This window comes from Scylla paramamosain, chromosome 27 (assembly GCF_035594125.1).
Source record: "Scylla paramamosain isolate STU-SP2022 chromosome 27, ASM3559412v1, whole genome shotgun sequence".
Taxonomy (NCBI): Eukaryota; Metazoa; Arthropoda; class Malacostraca; order Decapoda; family Portunidae; genus Scylla; species Scylla paramamosain.
The window spans coordinates 6,277,548-6,293,601 of NC_087177.1; the positions used below are offsets into that span (position 1 = coordinate 6,277,548).

Sequence of the window (16,054 nt, forward strand, 5' to 3'; positions counted from 1 at the left end):
CGGGGCAAGTTGACTCATGGTGTCCTCCTCCTTCACAGCAATGCTCCGGTCCACAAGGCCCGCCATGCCCAGGCTCCTCTGAGGGACTGCGGCTTTGAGTTCAATCATCCACCCTATGGTCCGGAACTGGCCGCCAGTGACTACTTTTTGTTCCACCAGCTCAATTCTTCATTGTAAGGGCAGAGGTTCAACAACAATGATGAGGTCAAGGTGACTGTAATGATGTGGTTGGAGGAACAGTCAGAATCCTTCTGGAAGGCAGGAATGAAGAGCCTTCGCAACAAGTGGTTCAAGTGTATTCAAGTCAAAGGTAATTACTTTGAAAAATTATGTGGTTATCATTTTCATTCCTCTGAAATAAATACCCAAATTGCAAAACTTTCTGATCTCCCCTCATATTAGTATTTCATACAAAATGGAACTTTTATAAGTTGGCAAGAGGTGAGTCCCTGTATCAATCATAATTATTATTATATATATTCATCGTTCATATATTTCATTCCACACGCGCTGTCCTCATTTCTAACCTTTTCTCCTTCCTTTCACCCTCTCAAGGGAATACCACACCTTCCCTACATTCCTGCCAATCCTTAGGGAAAACACCTGCATTGCCTTCCTGATATCCTGCCTGGTCATTGGCCAGAATAACGACCTCAATCATTGGTCCCTTCAACCCATTTAGAGACAGCTCATTGGTCATTCCTTCATCTCAGGTTCTAAATCCTGATCTGCTTCTTTTAAATAAAGAGCCTGTACAGGTAGTTCAAGTCAGTTCCTGAGAGAGAGCACATCAGTTCAGTTCAGTCCATCAGAGAGTTCAGATTAGAGACAGAATCAATCTTTAGAGAGAGAGAATCAAGCATCATTACGTCCATCGAAACCTGTGTCTCGGTATGACACATGTACATCTCTGTCCATCATTAAATCAATAAGAAATCTTATAAAATCTTGTGTTCCTTTACTCACACAATCAACCACAATCCAGACCACTACCCACGATCTCCATGCTACTAACAATATTCATTGGAGAAGCAGTCAGCCACCACCATCTATCCTGCCACCATCATCTCCAGCAACATCTAGTAGGTCAAACAGGCAGTGATCTCTCTGAGACAGTGGTGCAGCAAAATCTAACCAATACAAGTGGTGTGCAGCCTCAATCAGAACAGTGGTGAATCAATTTTACTAGAACATCCCTTCTAGATTGTTACATTGTGTAAAGCATGATTATATCCTTTCGTGACAATAAGGCAAGATTCTCCCATTATGCCTTGTAATATAATATATATATATATATATATATATATATATATATATATATATATATATATATATATATATATATATATATATATATATATATATATTACATTACAGGGCATAACAGGAGAATCTTCTTGCCTTATTGTCATAAAACCATATAATCATGCAGGTCCAAGGACTGACACGTGTAGCATCAAGCTTCCCTTATTTTCTTATGTTCTCAAAAATCATCATATTGAACAAAAATACCACTGTCTACTTACTCGAACGAATCGTGGAGCTGGTGAGGTGAATGAGACGTTGAAATTATTAACGCACACTGATAACGCACGTAATCACAGCACGCCGATACTCACAGGCACTCTTACAAACACTCTCCTGCTGAACACTAATCAAGAATGCTTAACATTGAACATTGATCTATCCAACCCGCTTAAGAGTCATTGCTTCAGACTATCTTCGATCCGTACCTTCAATTAATGAAGACACCAGCAGCTCACACCCTCACATTTTCTATTGCAGTATAAGACCAAGTCAAGTTTACATATACTGATATGCACCTTCGTGTTTCAAATGACGAGGAGAATGATGAAAAATAAAGACCATAAAATTGTATACCAAGCTCGACCCATCTTTTTCGAACACACGAACAGTCATGTGATCAACCGTCCCTCACCTGGGCCCCCAACCTTTCACCCCAGTTGCTCCCCCTCTTTGCCCCTTCTTTCCTCCACCTTCCCGATGTTCTTTCATCAGCTGTATTGCAAATAAACGTTCTTCACATGTCTATTTTCATCCTATCGTGTCGAAATGATGGCAACAATCAGACCAGCCATTAGACATTTCGTGACTACCGTATGACTATTCCTATAGTATTCCAATACAGTGGCCATCTCTCTTTACCACCGTCAGTATACTTATTCCTATTACGCTCTTTTGAGAGGTTTAACTTCATCCATAAAGAATAAATATATAAAAATAATAATAAATAAATAAAAAAGAATCTTGCAATTTTTTTTTTTTTTGCTTATCATCTTGCTATCAGGTTGAAAAGGAATGGGTGTGATACAAACTTAACAACATAATTAAGAAAATGTTTATTTATTTCCAAGTCAAAACATGATCCATTATGGACACTAGTAACACAAGAGCTGATCAGCTGATCAGAAGGCAATGGAGCGGAGATGGATTTTCTGATGAAGAGTAGAAAGGTAAAGTTGCTCAATATGATGAATTTATCGGTAATAATCTCTCATCTCACGCAGTTTCCATATTATGATTATCGAGGTTTCCCAAATCTCTCTTGTTATTGAGATTCTTTTTATTTATTTATTTTTTTTTTATATGAAAGGCAATTTTCTGATCAATATTGTCTATAATCATAAGACTGTGCTCATTCATAAAAAAAAAAAAAACTATGGAAGGCTGTGATGTGCAACTTGTAACAATAACATGTTTGCATTGGGAGTAACCTCTCCCTTAATCTATCTCGTCGAGTCACTACATGAAGCACCATCTTAACAGTAAACACCTGGTTCTGTCATGTAATGGAGTAAAAAGTCAACTTAAAGCACTATTATATAATAATAGTGACACTTATTGCTAATCAATCACCGTCGGCTTCAATATCGTGCTTCAGCTTCTCGATGGAGGATAGATCCATGGACTGCATCGCTTCATCGTAAGATGGCAGCTCATTCACTACCTCTTGAGATTCATCGGCGTAGTGGCTCGAACAGATGGTGGCGGAGCAAGTGACGAGTTGACTCTGGCACGTGGAAGATGATGGAGATGAAAAAGCAGCTGCCGATTGTGAGGAATGAGGAGCTAAGTCTGGGATGGACGAACTGACGTGCGATGAGGAGCCAAGACGCAGGGCAGACTCATTACGAGGCAAGTCACATTGGAGCTGGAGGACGGAGTGCGGAAGGAGGGTGGACGAAACGCTGGACACATTATTCTCAGGGTCCTGCAGTTCTGACATCCTACAGGTTGTAAACAATGCTCAACTTTAGTGTTATTGAAGTTAGAATATTATTGGATTTACATTATTTTACTCAAGCAAAACTAAATTTTTGAACTCCCAAAACAGCCTCCGCAATCTTATATGCCTTCGGTATCCTTCACTTATGTTTGTTTAATTTAATTATTTAGTTCAGTTTCTTGAAATGGAAATGCTTTCAGGCATGGTGCAAATGATTTCGATGATAAAAGTATCTTGAAACCCACCTGCGGGAATAGTAGTCTCTGCCCCAGGCGTCCTTGTACTTGGGCGGGTCGTCCCTGTTTCGCTTGGGGTTGTGCCTGGCAACATAGTAGTGGGCGAACAGTGCGGCCAGACACAAGGCCACGGTGAAGCCTGCAGGGAGGGATACGGGTTGGAAGAATGTTGCAAAGTAACAAGGACACAGTGAAATGATTACGGGGGTCGGAGAAAGTCTAGGACGTCACGTCATACACATGCCTATGATTAAATCTCACTGCTTAATGAAATTACAGTCGCTTCATTTATGAGGAACATGGTGTTGACAAAACGACAAACTCTTCTAGAATTATGTACATACGTACACCCATTCAAGATCTGGAATTACAGTTTCATGTGTACGATTTGCTTTTTCACGTATAAACTTAATTTTTTCAGCTCAGGACCTCACGCCATCATTGATCATCATATGATGATGATGGAAGATATGGCACATCACGTGTACAAAGGAGTGCCTGAGGCACGCTCACCTTCTCAAGGACAGTGAAGTACTCTTACTAATTCACTGACAATGAAGATTACAAGAATGTCAAATATAACTTATGTAGTTTGATGGCGGTGCAGACCACTTACCAGCAACAACAATGCAAATAAAGGCCACCTTCTGCAGTCCATCTTGATTGTTGATGAAATAAGCGACCACCAGCAGGGCGAGGGCGGCGGCCACGGCCCCCAGCAGTGACAGCCACTGCAGCGGATAACCCGATATTGTTTTTTTCTCCTTTGAAAGCTTAAACATATTTCAACTAAGAATTTGCATGTAAAGTGAACATAATTACTGAGAGTGTATTTTGAAATATTAAGCTTGTGTAGTGCAAATCATAAGTTTGAGTAGATCCACAGTCAGAATAGGGACGCAACATTCTGTACTTACTTCGAGCTTGTAGTGCCTGGGCTCCACGTCACTGGCCGTATACGGGAGGGCGTACATCCTTCTGCTCGCACGGGACCCCGCCACTAAGTACTGCACGTCACCTTCAATGATGACTAGATTTCTGTGAGGGAAACACCGTGTTACACGTACCACTCCAACATGAACGTCTGTGAGGTACGGGTACTATCACGGAACAAGTATATGAGGCTGAAAATGCTTCAAAACAACAGAATTGGCAAGAAATGTGACGCACCCTGGGATTAATGCGGATCCACGTTAATTTTTATAGCATCACATAACATTGTAGTCCTCTCTCTCGTTCTCTCTCTCTCTCTCTCTCTCTCTCTCTCTCTCTCTATATATGTATATATATATACACACACACACACACACACACACACACACACACACACACACACACACACACACACACACACACACACACACACTCGCACTGTATATCATATGCCGAAGTGATATTAACAGTATCATGCAGAGAGGCCTCCATTAAGTAAGATCACAATTTTTTGCTAAAAGGGAAAAAAATGGAAGAGGGTTTTCTGGTGCATAATAATTAAAATGAATAAAAAAAAACTTATAGTTTGAACGAGAGTGGCAGGTTTGATAATAAAATTGAATATACATACAATTATGAAATTGAAACAAACTCACGACCAGAAGCATGTGACAAAGTTTTAAGAATGTAAAGACACATTAGTCCTCACACTGTAGACAGGATAAAGGGAAACACAAAGGATTGAAATGAGAATATAGGTAAGATAGTGCGTGTGCTGAAATAAATATGTACCCAAGGAAGAAAGTAAAAAGCTGAAAAGATGAAGGGACCTGTGTTCAACAATGCAACAAACTGATGATAAAATGAAATAAAAATAAATAAATAATGAAAGATGCTGAACGTCAACAACCATGAACAAGCCAAAAATTAACTACATATGAAAATATAATATGGAGCCACTAAAGAAACAAGTACGAAGAACAAAGAACATCGACATTGCACAGATAATAATACACAATACCTCAACTCGTATGTCTTTGATATATTTTTGAGGTTAGCGTCTACAAGCCTCACTACAGTTCACCACAATATTGGAAGTCTCCTTATCGTCCATTTCTCGCAACCAAAATCAAGACATCTCTAGGACGAAACACTGACAGTTTACCTTGGTGGCCGGCCAGCTGTCGTGATGGGGCATAAGCACTCACTTCCTCCAGTCTGATGCCGGACTGTCTCGCGTCGTCTTGACAAGTGAACTTTGCCTGCCAGATAACTGATTGTTTACAAGCGCTGTTTTTTTTTTTTTTTCTCACTGTTTGCTCGAGTAACAAGTGTGGTTTTTCGCTTCAGTTCAGTTCACTGTAATAATTATGCATCCTCCAACAATGTTCATCATACCACTCCTGGCGAAGGCAGGGCGGCGACACATAGAGGCGGAGGCTGACGGACAAGGAAGGTATCGGCAGGAAGATTAACTGATACTGACAAAACAAGTGGGAGGTGCAGCGAGTCTGGCCAAACACAATATATCTGAAGATTAGATAGAGTTGTATCTCCTATCGGGGGCAGCGGGACATGCGACCTTTACTTTGGGACACGTGTGGTTTTACTCCTTGTAAATAATTCTTTTCAGTTATCTATGTTTGCATTTGTTAGTATATCAGTTAAGGACCTATTTAGGTATAAAATTAAACCAACCTGCTTCAATTTCTTTACCGCATTTATTTAAAATTTCAATTAAACATACCGTTTTATCCAAGTTTTGTATGCATTCAGTATTTTAGTGTGTCTACATACAGATTAAATTCCAAAAAGGAAAAACAATCAAGCATGCTGCATCAGTATTCACTTATCCTCTGAGGTTTCGAACACGGCTGTATTTGATGTGACAATGAATGCCGCTTAGCGAGCTGGTCAGGCCTGATTTATGAGCGAGGAGTGCACGTGGACGGACAAGTGTTAAGAATGACGCAGATAAATATCAAACTGGACTTGACTCAGATTTTCATGGTAGGTCTGTCACGCGATTTGACTTCTTGCTACTTATATTTCGTATTCATTGATGGTGACAGTGCAGTGTGTGTGTGTGTGTGTGTGTGTGTGTGTGTGTGTGAATTTTTCTCTTTGCTTATGACTTGAAATGTTTCGAAAGGGGGGGATCAAGACACATTAGAAACTTAATTGGCTATCTTCCTCAGCCCTTGTCTCGTGTTTCTTTTTGGGGACGGCAGTGAAACTTTATTTTCACTTTTATTATTTTAGCCATTTATTTTCCTAGGCTGGTTCCCTTTACCCATGAAAAGAAAAAAAAATGAACGAATAATCTTTTTGTTTCTTTTTGTACAAACTGGTTTGCGCGGGACATCCAAACCATTTTCATTCCGACAGAAAATTTCGGTGGCATAACAAGGCCTGCACAACTGCATACGAGGCAGGAACGTTACTATTTCATAAAGTTTAGGTCTGAAAGAAAGACGACACCTGGGGCGAGGGGGTCGGTGAAGGTCTGAGGGGAATTAACTCTTGTGACGGCGAAGGACTTCCCGGGTTTTGGTGCGAGAGGGAATGTTTTACATTAAAAAAAAAAAAAAACTTTTCTTTTTTTAAGTTATTCACTGAAATCATGAAAGAAAAATTTGGCTGACGAAAAACAGGAAGTAATCAATCTTGAGAACATATGCATTTCATGGTGAATGACTACCGACTAATGAAAGAAAACGTAGGAATACGAATCGTAAAATGAGACTGAAAGCATCTCATCAGCCTTACGTTTGCTGTTTTGATTTGCAAATAAATAGACAAATCATGAAGGATAACAAAAAATCAATATAAAGCTTAAAACTGACCGGCTCATGATCGAGAAGAAATCCATTGAACGGTACCTGGATCTGAAGCAGAGTGCACGTCACATTTCTCAATAAAGAAATCGCGTCATAAGGAGTATAGCAGGTGAATAAGGAAAGGTAATGGCGGTGACCCAAGTGCAGAATAAGGATCTACTATTCAGTCATTCTTTGTGAACTTTTGTGATCTTTCCCAGACTTAATTTTGTTCTGAATGAGATCAAAATGTTGAGTTGAGAATAAGTTCCTTTTCTTGACAAATTACTAATCTCTCTCTCTCTCTCTCTCTCTCTCTCTCTCTCTCTCTCTCTCTCTCTCTCTCTCTCTCTCTCTCTCTCTCTCTCTCTCTCTAATAAGTAAATGCTATATATTTCGAAAGTCGGTACGTGACCAAACACCTATGCTCTGAAATTGGTGTCTCGAGGTACATTTTTCAAACTCCGCACCACCGCTGAGAATGACAACCACTGCGCCGCCGTCAGTAAGATCTCTGCCACTTAAAACGTCATAGCAGTTCTCGCCAGAAGAGTTCTACCTTTGTCTTCTTGCCAGCACCAGCCCCACTACTGCGATCTGATAATATTATAGCCCTCCGACAGACAACAGACCCTAGCCTTGCCAAGTCCAATATTCACATGAAGGAATAGCCCGAAGTCAGCATGAAACCAAGTGGAACACTACATTACTCGCTAAGCTCCTGCCGATCCATCACATTACTGGCAGTTCTGTGGTTGGCGGTTCAGCAGAGTCAGTATCCCTAGGTTAAGAAAGTGTAGAGCACAAAGTATATTAAGCAATTAGATTGTCAAAACATTTTCATTCAACGATATCTAATAAAACAATAACATACGGCGATATCTAAAATGCTATAATGCTAAAATCTTGTAGTTCTATGTGCTTCAGTTCCTCGGTTGTGCCTCAGCATGGATTTGGTTTATTTTAAATGTAGGCAGCCCTTTGTGAAATCTGTAGTTCTAATACACGACTCCTACTCCTACTACTACTCCTACTACTACTACTGACAACAACAACAAAAACAACAACGATAACAACAACAACAACTATCCAAAGAACTATGACTCCTTATTTTGCCGATCTTGCGCATATCCTTTAAATTTTTTTTTCCCTACAGTGGCGGCGGCAGGCGACAACCTTGCGTCTGTGGTTCAGACTTCCATCTTGAGCCAGACGGATGCTTCCCTCGTGAGAGCCTTACTGGCTGAGACTACGTCAGCCTTGATCATACACGACGGTTCCCTTCACGCCCAGGGCTTGGTCCACCACGTGACTACCGACGCCCCCAAGCCTCTCCAGCTCGCCGGCGCATCGGGTGTCTCTCGCCTCACCATGTCTTCGTGCTGCCCAGGCCTCAACAGCGAGCGGGGAGTGGCTATGTTGGTGTTCAGTGACGTGAATGAGACGCTGAAGGTCGTGTCAGAGCTGAACCTTGAACAAGTTACGTGTCCTCTGCTCCTGCTCAGCCTCTCCGCCGCCGATGATGAAAGGTATTCTCATCACCTTGATTTCTTAGCACTACGGGAACGCCACGAGCCACAAGGCAGGTCTTAATGTTTAAAGCTGCATATCAGTATAAGAGGTAAAACACACTAAACTAGATGCTACACAAATATTGGATATTGTATGTACAGCATACTTTAAAAGGATGCTGTATGGAAGTTTTAATTTTTGAAAGGATCTTGTATACATGGCATTCTTTAGAATATCTGCAGCACAACGTTTCGGCAGGCTGGTGTTGGAGGCAGTGTCGAAAGTACGCCGCTCTGTTCTGTTGAAGCTAAACCACAGGAGGCTGGACCGCCCTGTCCTCACCCTCATCAACTACAAGCCCTTCCAGGCACCCGGGAAACAGTTTTCCCTGCAGGTAACTGAATACTATTAATACCGCTGATAAATGTCACATCATCATCATTAATGACACAATCTTTACAACAATATCTCTCTATGGACGAGTTGCGCTGTCACAACAGCCCATAGCTTTGGCTGTGGGCTGACAAATGTCCTGTTAGATTTCATTGTCCCCGCAAGTAACAGACCAGCTCAGAAAAAAAGAACATGCGTAAAAGCTTTTTTTTTTCCATGTTCAGTATAACTATAAGATCATAAAATGCAACAGTTATGAAATGTATACTGCACATTCTGTCGTGCCGTAAAGACTCCCAAACCTTCAAGGTGACGACATAACTTTCAACGATTTAAATCCCTTCATGCTGTTCCCCAAAAGTTTTAGTCGGTGCACGAAATCTTTGGAAGGAAACATTGCCTTCACCTTCCATATTTTAGCATCCGAAGGCACAACACCCACTTCACTGTTCCTGCCATTCGCGCGACACTGACGGCCAGCAGAGGTTTGTTATTGTTTACCCATACGACTGTGACCACGTGCGGATCTTTATTCACGCCACTGTTGTTGCGTCATCCACGATAGACGGTGAGTGGCCCTGAGTACCTGCGACTGTGGGACATGTTTGAGGAGCGCTTCGGGGACTTCCATGGGCGGATGCTACAAGTGGCCAGCTGGATTGACGACTTTCCTTTTTTGTACTACGACTCTGGTAGGTAGCGGTAACATTGTACATATATTTCATTGCTATTGCGTCATCACTGCTGCATTATTTTCGTTTTACAGGATCAATTTAGAGGTTTACGTAGTAATTACGCTATGTCAACTTAGGTTATAAAGTGTGACGGTAATGACATGAATAACAATGAAATAAAGGCTTTTACTCGTTCGTCAAAGTGATGCAGACGTGATTCTGTAAGATTACTAATGTAAGATGTACAAGAGTGTATTCTTACATTCTGTAAGATGTATGTTTACCCTACCAACAGTTATCAGAATACTCTTCAATAAAAGCTAAGTGAATTTCTTATATTGCGGGGAGAGGAGATAACAGAGAAGTTCTCTTTCACCTGCCGACTGTAATATTTTCTTATCAGCACCTCTGTCAAGGAAGCTGCTCTCTTGTTTTGCTGCCTACTATTCCTACTCTGGTTTCATCCACATGTCGTTAATTGCTCTGGTTTCATCCACGTGTCGTTAATTAAGCACTAAGAACTTTCTCTCCGTTGCGGTGCTTTTTTTTTTCTTTCATTATATGAGGATTTGTATTTTTCGATAAGATTTGCCACAGTATTTCATGATTTATATTTTTTTGTGTGAGTCATGAAAGTATGGTACCAAACATTTATACTCTGAAAAATGACGAGAAAATAAGACACGGAAACATACATTTTACGGAAAGAAAACGGATAAGAAAAATGGCACGGCCAGAAATGCCGTTTTTATACCAATGCAGTTTTTTTTTTCTATATTCACTGATATTATGAAGCGTATTCGGAAACACTTTGCTATCTCACCACGACTACTTTCAAATGCCCCAAAAAAGATTAACCGGGTTCTCGAGAGTGTTTCTCCTCATAATGATCTAGAGATCTTGTTGATTCGTCATTAGAACCGTAAAAACTTCCTTAAAAACCAGTGTCACTTCAACTGGAGCCTACTGAAAATAGTCGAGGTATGGGCAGAAGTCCTTCCGAATATGGTCCTATAATAATTTGCGGCGGTCTGCAGGTGAGCGGGTGCAGGGCATGGCCAAGGTAATACTGGACGAGATGGCAAGTCGTCTGCACTTCAACTACAGCCTGCAAAAGGAGCCTCCAGACGGGTACTGGGGTGAGGTGGTGAACGGCACGTGGATGGGCATGGCGGGCCAGCTGGTGCGGGGCGAGAAGGACCTCATAGTGGACGGGTTCGCCATCCTGCACGATCGTTACCTCGCCCTTGACCTCTCCGTGCCCTACTTCACCGACTCCTACAGCGCCTCCCTCAAGGTACCCCGAGGGTCAGTGTAGCGTTGTGAATGCTGAACGTATGATTCTCACGAACGTTTAGGCTCGTAGTGATTTCTAATTGCCACGCATATACAGTAAAATCCCTCTTATCCGGCATCAACGGGACCGCCGACATGCCGGATACTTGAATGTTGCCTGATACTTGAATAGGAGTGAAATTATGTCCACAATCACCACCCTATACTCACGCATCTTACCATAACAAAGATCAGCTGATCTTAATCAGCAGCTGATCTGATCAGCTGCTTAAGTGTAAGCACAACACGCTTCCTCTTTTCTACAACTTTAGGCATGATGAAGGCGTCAGGCGATAAACAGTGCACACGCGGGACTGAGTCACTGAGTAAACACAGTGCAGTGGGCCGCGGGTGGCGCGAAGCAGTGCGCTCTGGTGGTGAGGGGACAAAGTATGCCTCGTGCGGGAATTTTAATCGATTTTATGAGTACACATTGATTTTTTATTGATTTTAAGGCTCGGGGAAAAATGTGCCGGATACTTGAAGCTACCGATACTCGAATGCCGGATGAGAGGGATTTTACTGTAAACAGTAAACAATAAACTAATCTAAGCTATGAAAAGTGAGTGCTTATAGATTATACAGTCTCATTTTCATTTTTAATATTTTTGTTGGTCTTGAGTGTTCATTTAAGCAATGCAAAATTTCTTAACCTACGATGATATGTATAGGGTATATATTTATTTTCCCGTTCCAAAAATATAATTAAGTTAATTTTCATACTCTGTGATTTTACATACTAATGTTATATAAACACAATATTTCAAACACGAACACAACAGTTGTCAAAATAATCTTCAAGTCCTTGATGCTGCAGGCATGAAAAGGTGTTCATGAGACAATGCATAACGAAAAAATGTTAAAAACTGTTATTTTGTGTACTTCTCTGAATAAGCGGTCTCTCTCTCTCTCTCTCTCTCTCTCTCTCTCTTACTAAGTCTCTAAAATATCAGAGAGAGAGAGAGAGAGAGAGAGAGAGAGAGAGAGAGAGAGAGAGAGAGAGAGAGAGAGAGAGAGAGAGAGAGAGAGAGCGGGGGGCGGATGACAAGAATAGCACACGTGGCCTCCTCTACAGGTGCCGCCGCCAGTGCCTCGCTGGATGGCCGTCACGTTTCCCTTCCAGGGGGTGGTGTGGGTGGCGGTGGGTGTCTGCCTCTTCTGCTTGGCTCTTATTCTCCATTTCTTCATCATCAGAAAGCCCTACCCCCTCGACCTGTACTGTAAGCTTGTTCTCAATTGATGTATTCTTTGCACCTGCACGTGAAGACTCACCACAGCATCGGAAAACCTGTAATATTTCGCCATTTACTGCCATGATGCCTTAGGAACGTCATTAAAAAACTATACCTATATAGTACAATTATTAGGCTGATATTCTACTATCACCACCATCACCACCGCTGCCTTTACTGTTACTAATCACAACATCCTCTATTACCAATATAACTATCACACTGAGTTATCGCTGATACAGTTATGTGTATTTTTATCAGTGTAACCACCACCACCACCACCATCACCACAATTTCATGTGAACATTACCACTCTGCACGATTCATCAGCCTTTGTAGATAACCCGATTCATGTGTGGCAGGCACAGACGTGGTGGTGGCAGGGCTGTGGCTGGGACAGGCTTTGGTGAATCAAACCGTGACTCGCCTCCCCGGGGCCACTGGGACAAGGCCACTAGCGGCTACGTGGTGGCTGGCTGGCCTGGTTTTGTCCACCTCCTACAAAGGAAGCATCATAGCTTTCCTCACTGTTCCTGTACAGACTCCGCGACTTTCTACGCTCAAGCAACTCGTTGACACCGATCACAAGTACGCATGTGTGTCATGTGGCTCTGATAGCAGTGCTGACTACCGATATGATAAGCCATTTGAAGTGCCTGTGACTTGGAGGAAAAATTACAAAGTTTATTACTCACGCAGTCAACAAATCTATCAACGAATTTACCACTGGCTCTGTAATACAGCAACGAGCCTTCAGGGTCTGGGTTGAAGCCGTGGCCGGAAAAGGCGGTTCGCACCCCAGCCCTGGGTATTCGTCCTCCCTCACACACTGGTTGATAATGAAAATGTGATGATCACTGTACCGAAAAGTGCCTAAGTGCATATGTGACCCTTCTTATCTCTTATCAGTATTTGTGAACATGTGAGTTGTTTCACGTTTCTGTCACAATTTCCAGCTTACTAACTTTGATGCTAAAAAATCTTGCAGGGAAGTGACCAGTATATGCAACCCAGATTAATTTCCATTTTTCACATACTCGTAATATACCACTTAACCATATGTGTAGGCGCGTATTTATCAGTGTGTGTGTGTGTGTGTGTGTGTGTGTGTGTGTGTGTGTGTGTGTGTGTGTGTGTGTGTGAGATCGATAAAAAAAAAAAAGCTCACCTTCACCCTTACACAAATTGATTGTGTTTTTTGAGAGCAGTTTTTTCACCGATATTGATAGAAAAATTGTTCTCATGTTCTCTGTTTTCTCATGCACCATCATGTACCCTGACCATCTCCCGCCTCCCGCCTCTCTCCTCCCTTCTGCTCCTTGCCCGTTAGTGTTGAAATTCATCCTCTTCTTGATTGCGCAAAGCTATGGTGGGAGGGGGAGGAAGAGGAGGAGGAGGAAAAAGTACAAAGAACATCCTCCTCCATACAGTTTGTTCATGCTGGACTACGGCGCCTTCCTCCCTGGGTTACTGCGCACCTCGGCAGATCAAGTGTACCGCAGTCTGGGTCACCGCTTGCAGCTCCTCCAGTCCTACGAAATTATCAAGGACGAGATCTCGGCAGGTCACGCCTTCGTGGAGGGAACACACTACACCCAGGCGCTGCTGGTGCAGTGGGGCATGCAGGATGTGTACGTGGTGGACGAGAAAATGTTCCCCAACTACAATGCCTGGGCTTTTCAGAAAGGGACACCGTGGAGGCATCTCTTTAACAAGTTAGTGAGAGAGAGAGAGAGAGAGAGAGAGAGAGAGAGAGAGAGAGAGAGAGAGAGAGAGAGAGAGAGAGAGAGAGAGAGAGAGAGAGAGAGAGAGAGAGAGACGATCACTGATAAACTTTGCGTCGAAAACCTCGCCCATCCAGGAATCTTTGCGTAAAAGGTCAGCTAGAGGTACTCACGACCCCAGTAACTGACAGTACCTAGTGAAAAGACTGGACTGGCACTCACTGTCACGCGCACGGACACCTTCAACCTTCCATGCACTCACCGACTAGCACCTCGCATCCCCATAAATACATGAACGCACTCGAAAATTATGCTGGGTTATGAGAGACTGACGGCGATTTACAAATACTGTTATATATTTTGGTTAGTTTTATCATTATTATTTTTTACTTATTTATTTTTTTTTACGAATACATTTTTTAATCGACTCTTTCACTGTTATTTCACATATCCTTCCATAATCACAAATCACTCTGAGACATTTAATTCTCTTCAGCAACCACTATTAGCACGATACTGGCTAGACATTGTAAAGTCTATTCTTTTACTCACTTTTCGTTCTTGCATATGCTTAACATTTTGCACATTGCTTTTGGAAATAGGTAAGCATATTTAATACAGAGACTGCCACGTGTAGACCTGATGGCTTCTTGCAGCTTTCCATATTTTCTTATGTTCTTACGTTCTTATGCTGTGAATTGTTGCATACCGCAGTGAGAACATTAACTGTGCTTATGTCCTTGTTCAGATACTTGATGAGGATGGTGGAGGCGGGGCTGGTCAACTACTGGCACAAGAGGACTATACGCAGCTTCCGAAGAGATCACGGTTTGTTACCTGAAACTGTGCATCAAGACCATTTCTCCCTGCGGCCGCTCTCCTTGCAAGACACTCAGGGAACCTTCCTCCTGGTAGCGCTAGTCTTGGGCGTTGCGGTGATCGTCCTGGGCCTCGAGATTCTGTGCCACCGCTTTGACACTCCTGCTTCAGACACCAAGCCCAGTGCCGCACGTAATCGCTCTCTTTGCGTCCCGACGTTCTGGTAAATCTTTGACGGAACACTAATCATCGAGATGGTGACCAGAAGCAATCATGGATGTGGCCTATGGTTAAATTCGTCGTCGTGCTCTTTTTATGTTGGGTCAGTTACTGTTATTGTTGAATAAAGTTCCAGCTCCAACGCCAAAGCACGTGATGTGGTGTCATCAATTGGCCAATATTGTTTTCCGCTTCTCGAATAATAAAGTAAGCGTTAATGAATGAGTAAGAAGATTAAATGAGTAATTGATATGACTATCAAAAACTTACCAAAGTACAATACCAAGTATGTACACATACTCAAAGAACTATCTTCACACATTTAGCACGAAGCGAACTGACATCTAGGACGGATCCATTGACATCTGGCTACTCATGTTGGTATCCCTGTGCGTGATTCACCTACGGTCGTTTGCCAGCCGTTCCCCCTACGGAAAGAGCTCAGAGCTCATAATGACAGATCTTCAGGTAGGACTGAAACCACTGACACACCACACACCGGGACAACGAGGTCACAACCTCTCGGGTTACATCCCGTACCTACTTGCTGCTAGGTGAACAGGGGCTACACATTAAGAGGCTCACCCATTTGCCTCGCCGCGCTCGGGATTCGAACCCGGGTCTTCTTGGTTGTGAGCCGAGTGTGTGTGTGTGTGTGTGTGTAGTATAGCTGCACCTGCATTAATCAAGTGAACGGCACTCTTAAATGAAGCAATATATAGTTAGCTAAATAGATACACATACAGGGAAAGATTAACTATATTCACTACTTCTCCCATGCATGTTTCTGTCGGGCTCTATTTGGCACCCTGCCCGCCGACTCTCTTTCTAACCCTGCTTGGACTACTGGGGTGTTAAGTGTGAAACTCGTCGGATCCCACTGTAACGACAGTTTTTTGAGTGTGAGTACA

The 16,054-nt window shown here is 42.5% G+C and overlaps 2 protein-coding genes across 3 annotated transcripts in view; one reads left to right on the forward strand and one right to left on the reverse strand.

Moving 5' to 3' along the window:
• Nucleotides 1–2,345: 2,345 nt before the first annotated feature.
• Nucleotides 2,346–16,054, reverse strand: part of LOC135114397 (uncharacterized) — a 55,466-nt gene continuing 41,757 nt past the window's right edge. Inside the window, exons 3-6 of the mRNA XM_064030300.1 lie at nt 4,401–4,521; nt 4,100–4,214; nt 3,493–3,622; nt 2,346–3,248 (exon numbers count right to left, since the gene is read on the reverse strand). Coding sequence (XP_063886370.1) covers nt 2,870–3,248; nt 3,493–3,622; nt 4,100–4,214; nt 4,401–4,521 — 745 coding nt within the window. The 3' untranslated portion in view covers nt 2,346–2,869. The remainder of the gene's footprint in view (nt 3,249–3,492; nt 3,623–4,099; nt 4,215–4,400; nt 4,522–16,054) is intronic.
• LOC135114088 (uncharacterized) lies at nt 5,586–14,993 on the forward strand. 2 transcript variants are annotated; one of them, XM_064029784.1, is made up of 7 exons: nt 5,586–8,006; nt 8,392–8,764; nt 9,006–9,141; nt 9,706–9,832; nt 10,852–11,111; nt 13,812–14,096; nt 14,854–14,993. In XM_064029784.1, exons 1-6 carry the CDS (start codon nt 7,919–7,921, stop codon nt 14,091–14,093), a joined length of 1,266 nt encoding a protein of 421 aa, XP_063885854.1. In that variant the 5' UTR covers nt 5,586–7,918; the 3' UTR covers nt 14,094–14,096; nt 14,854–14,993. The 2 variants fall into 2 exon arrangements, with proteins under 2 accessions (XP_063885854.1, XP_063885855.1); XM_064029785.1 differs by lacking the exons at nt 13,812–14,096; nt 14,854–14,993 and adding an exon at nt 12,225–12,389 and having other exon boundaries at nt 7,638–8,006.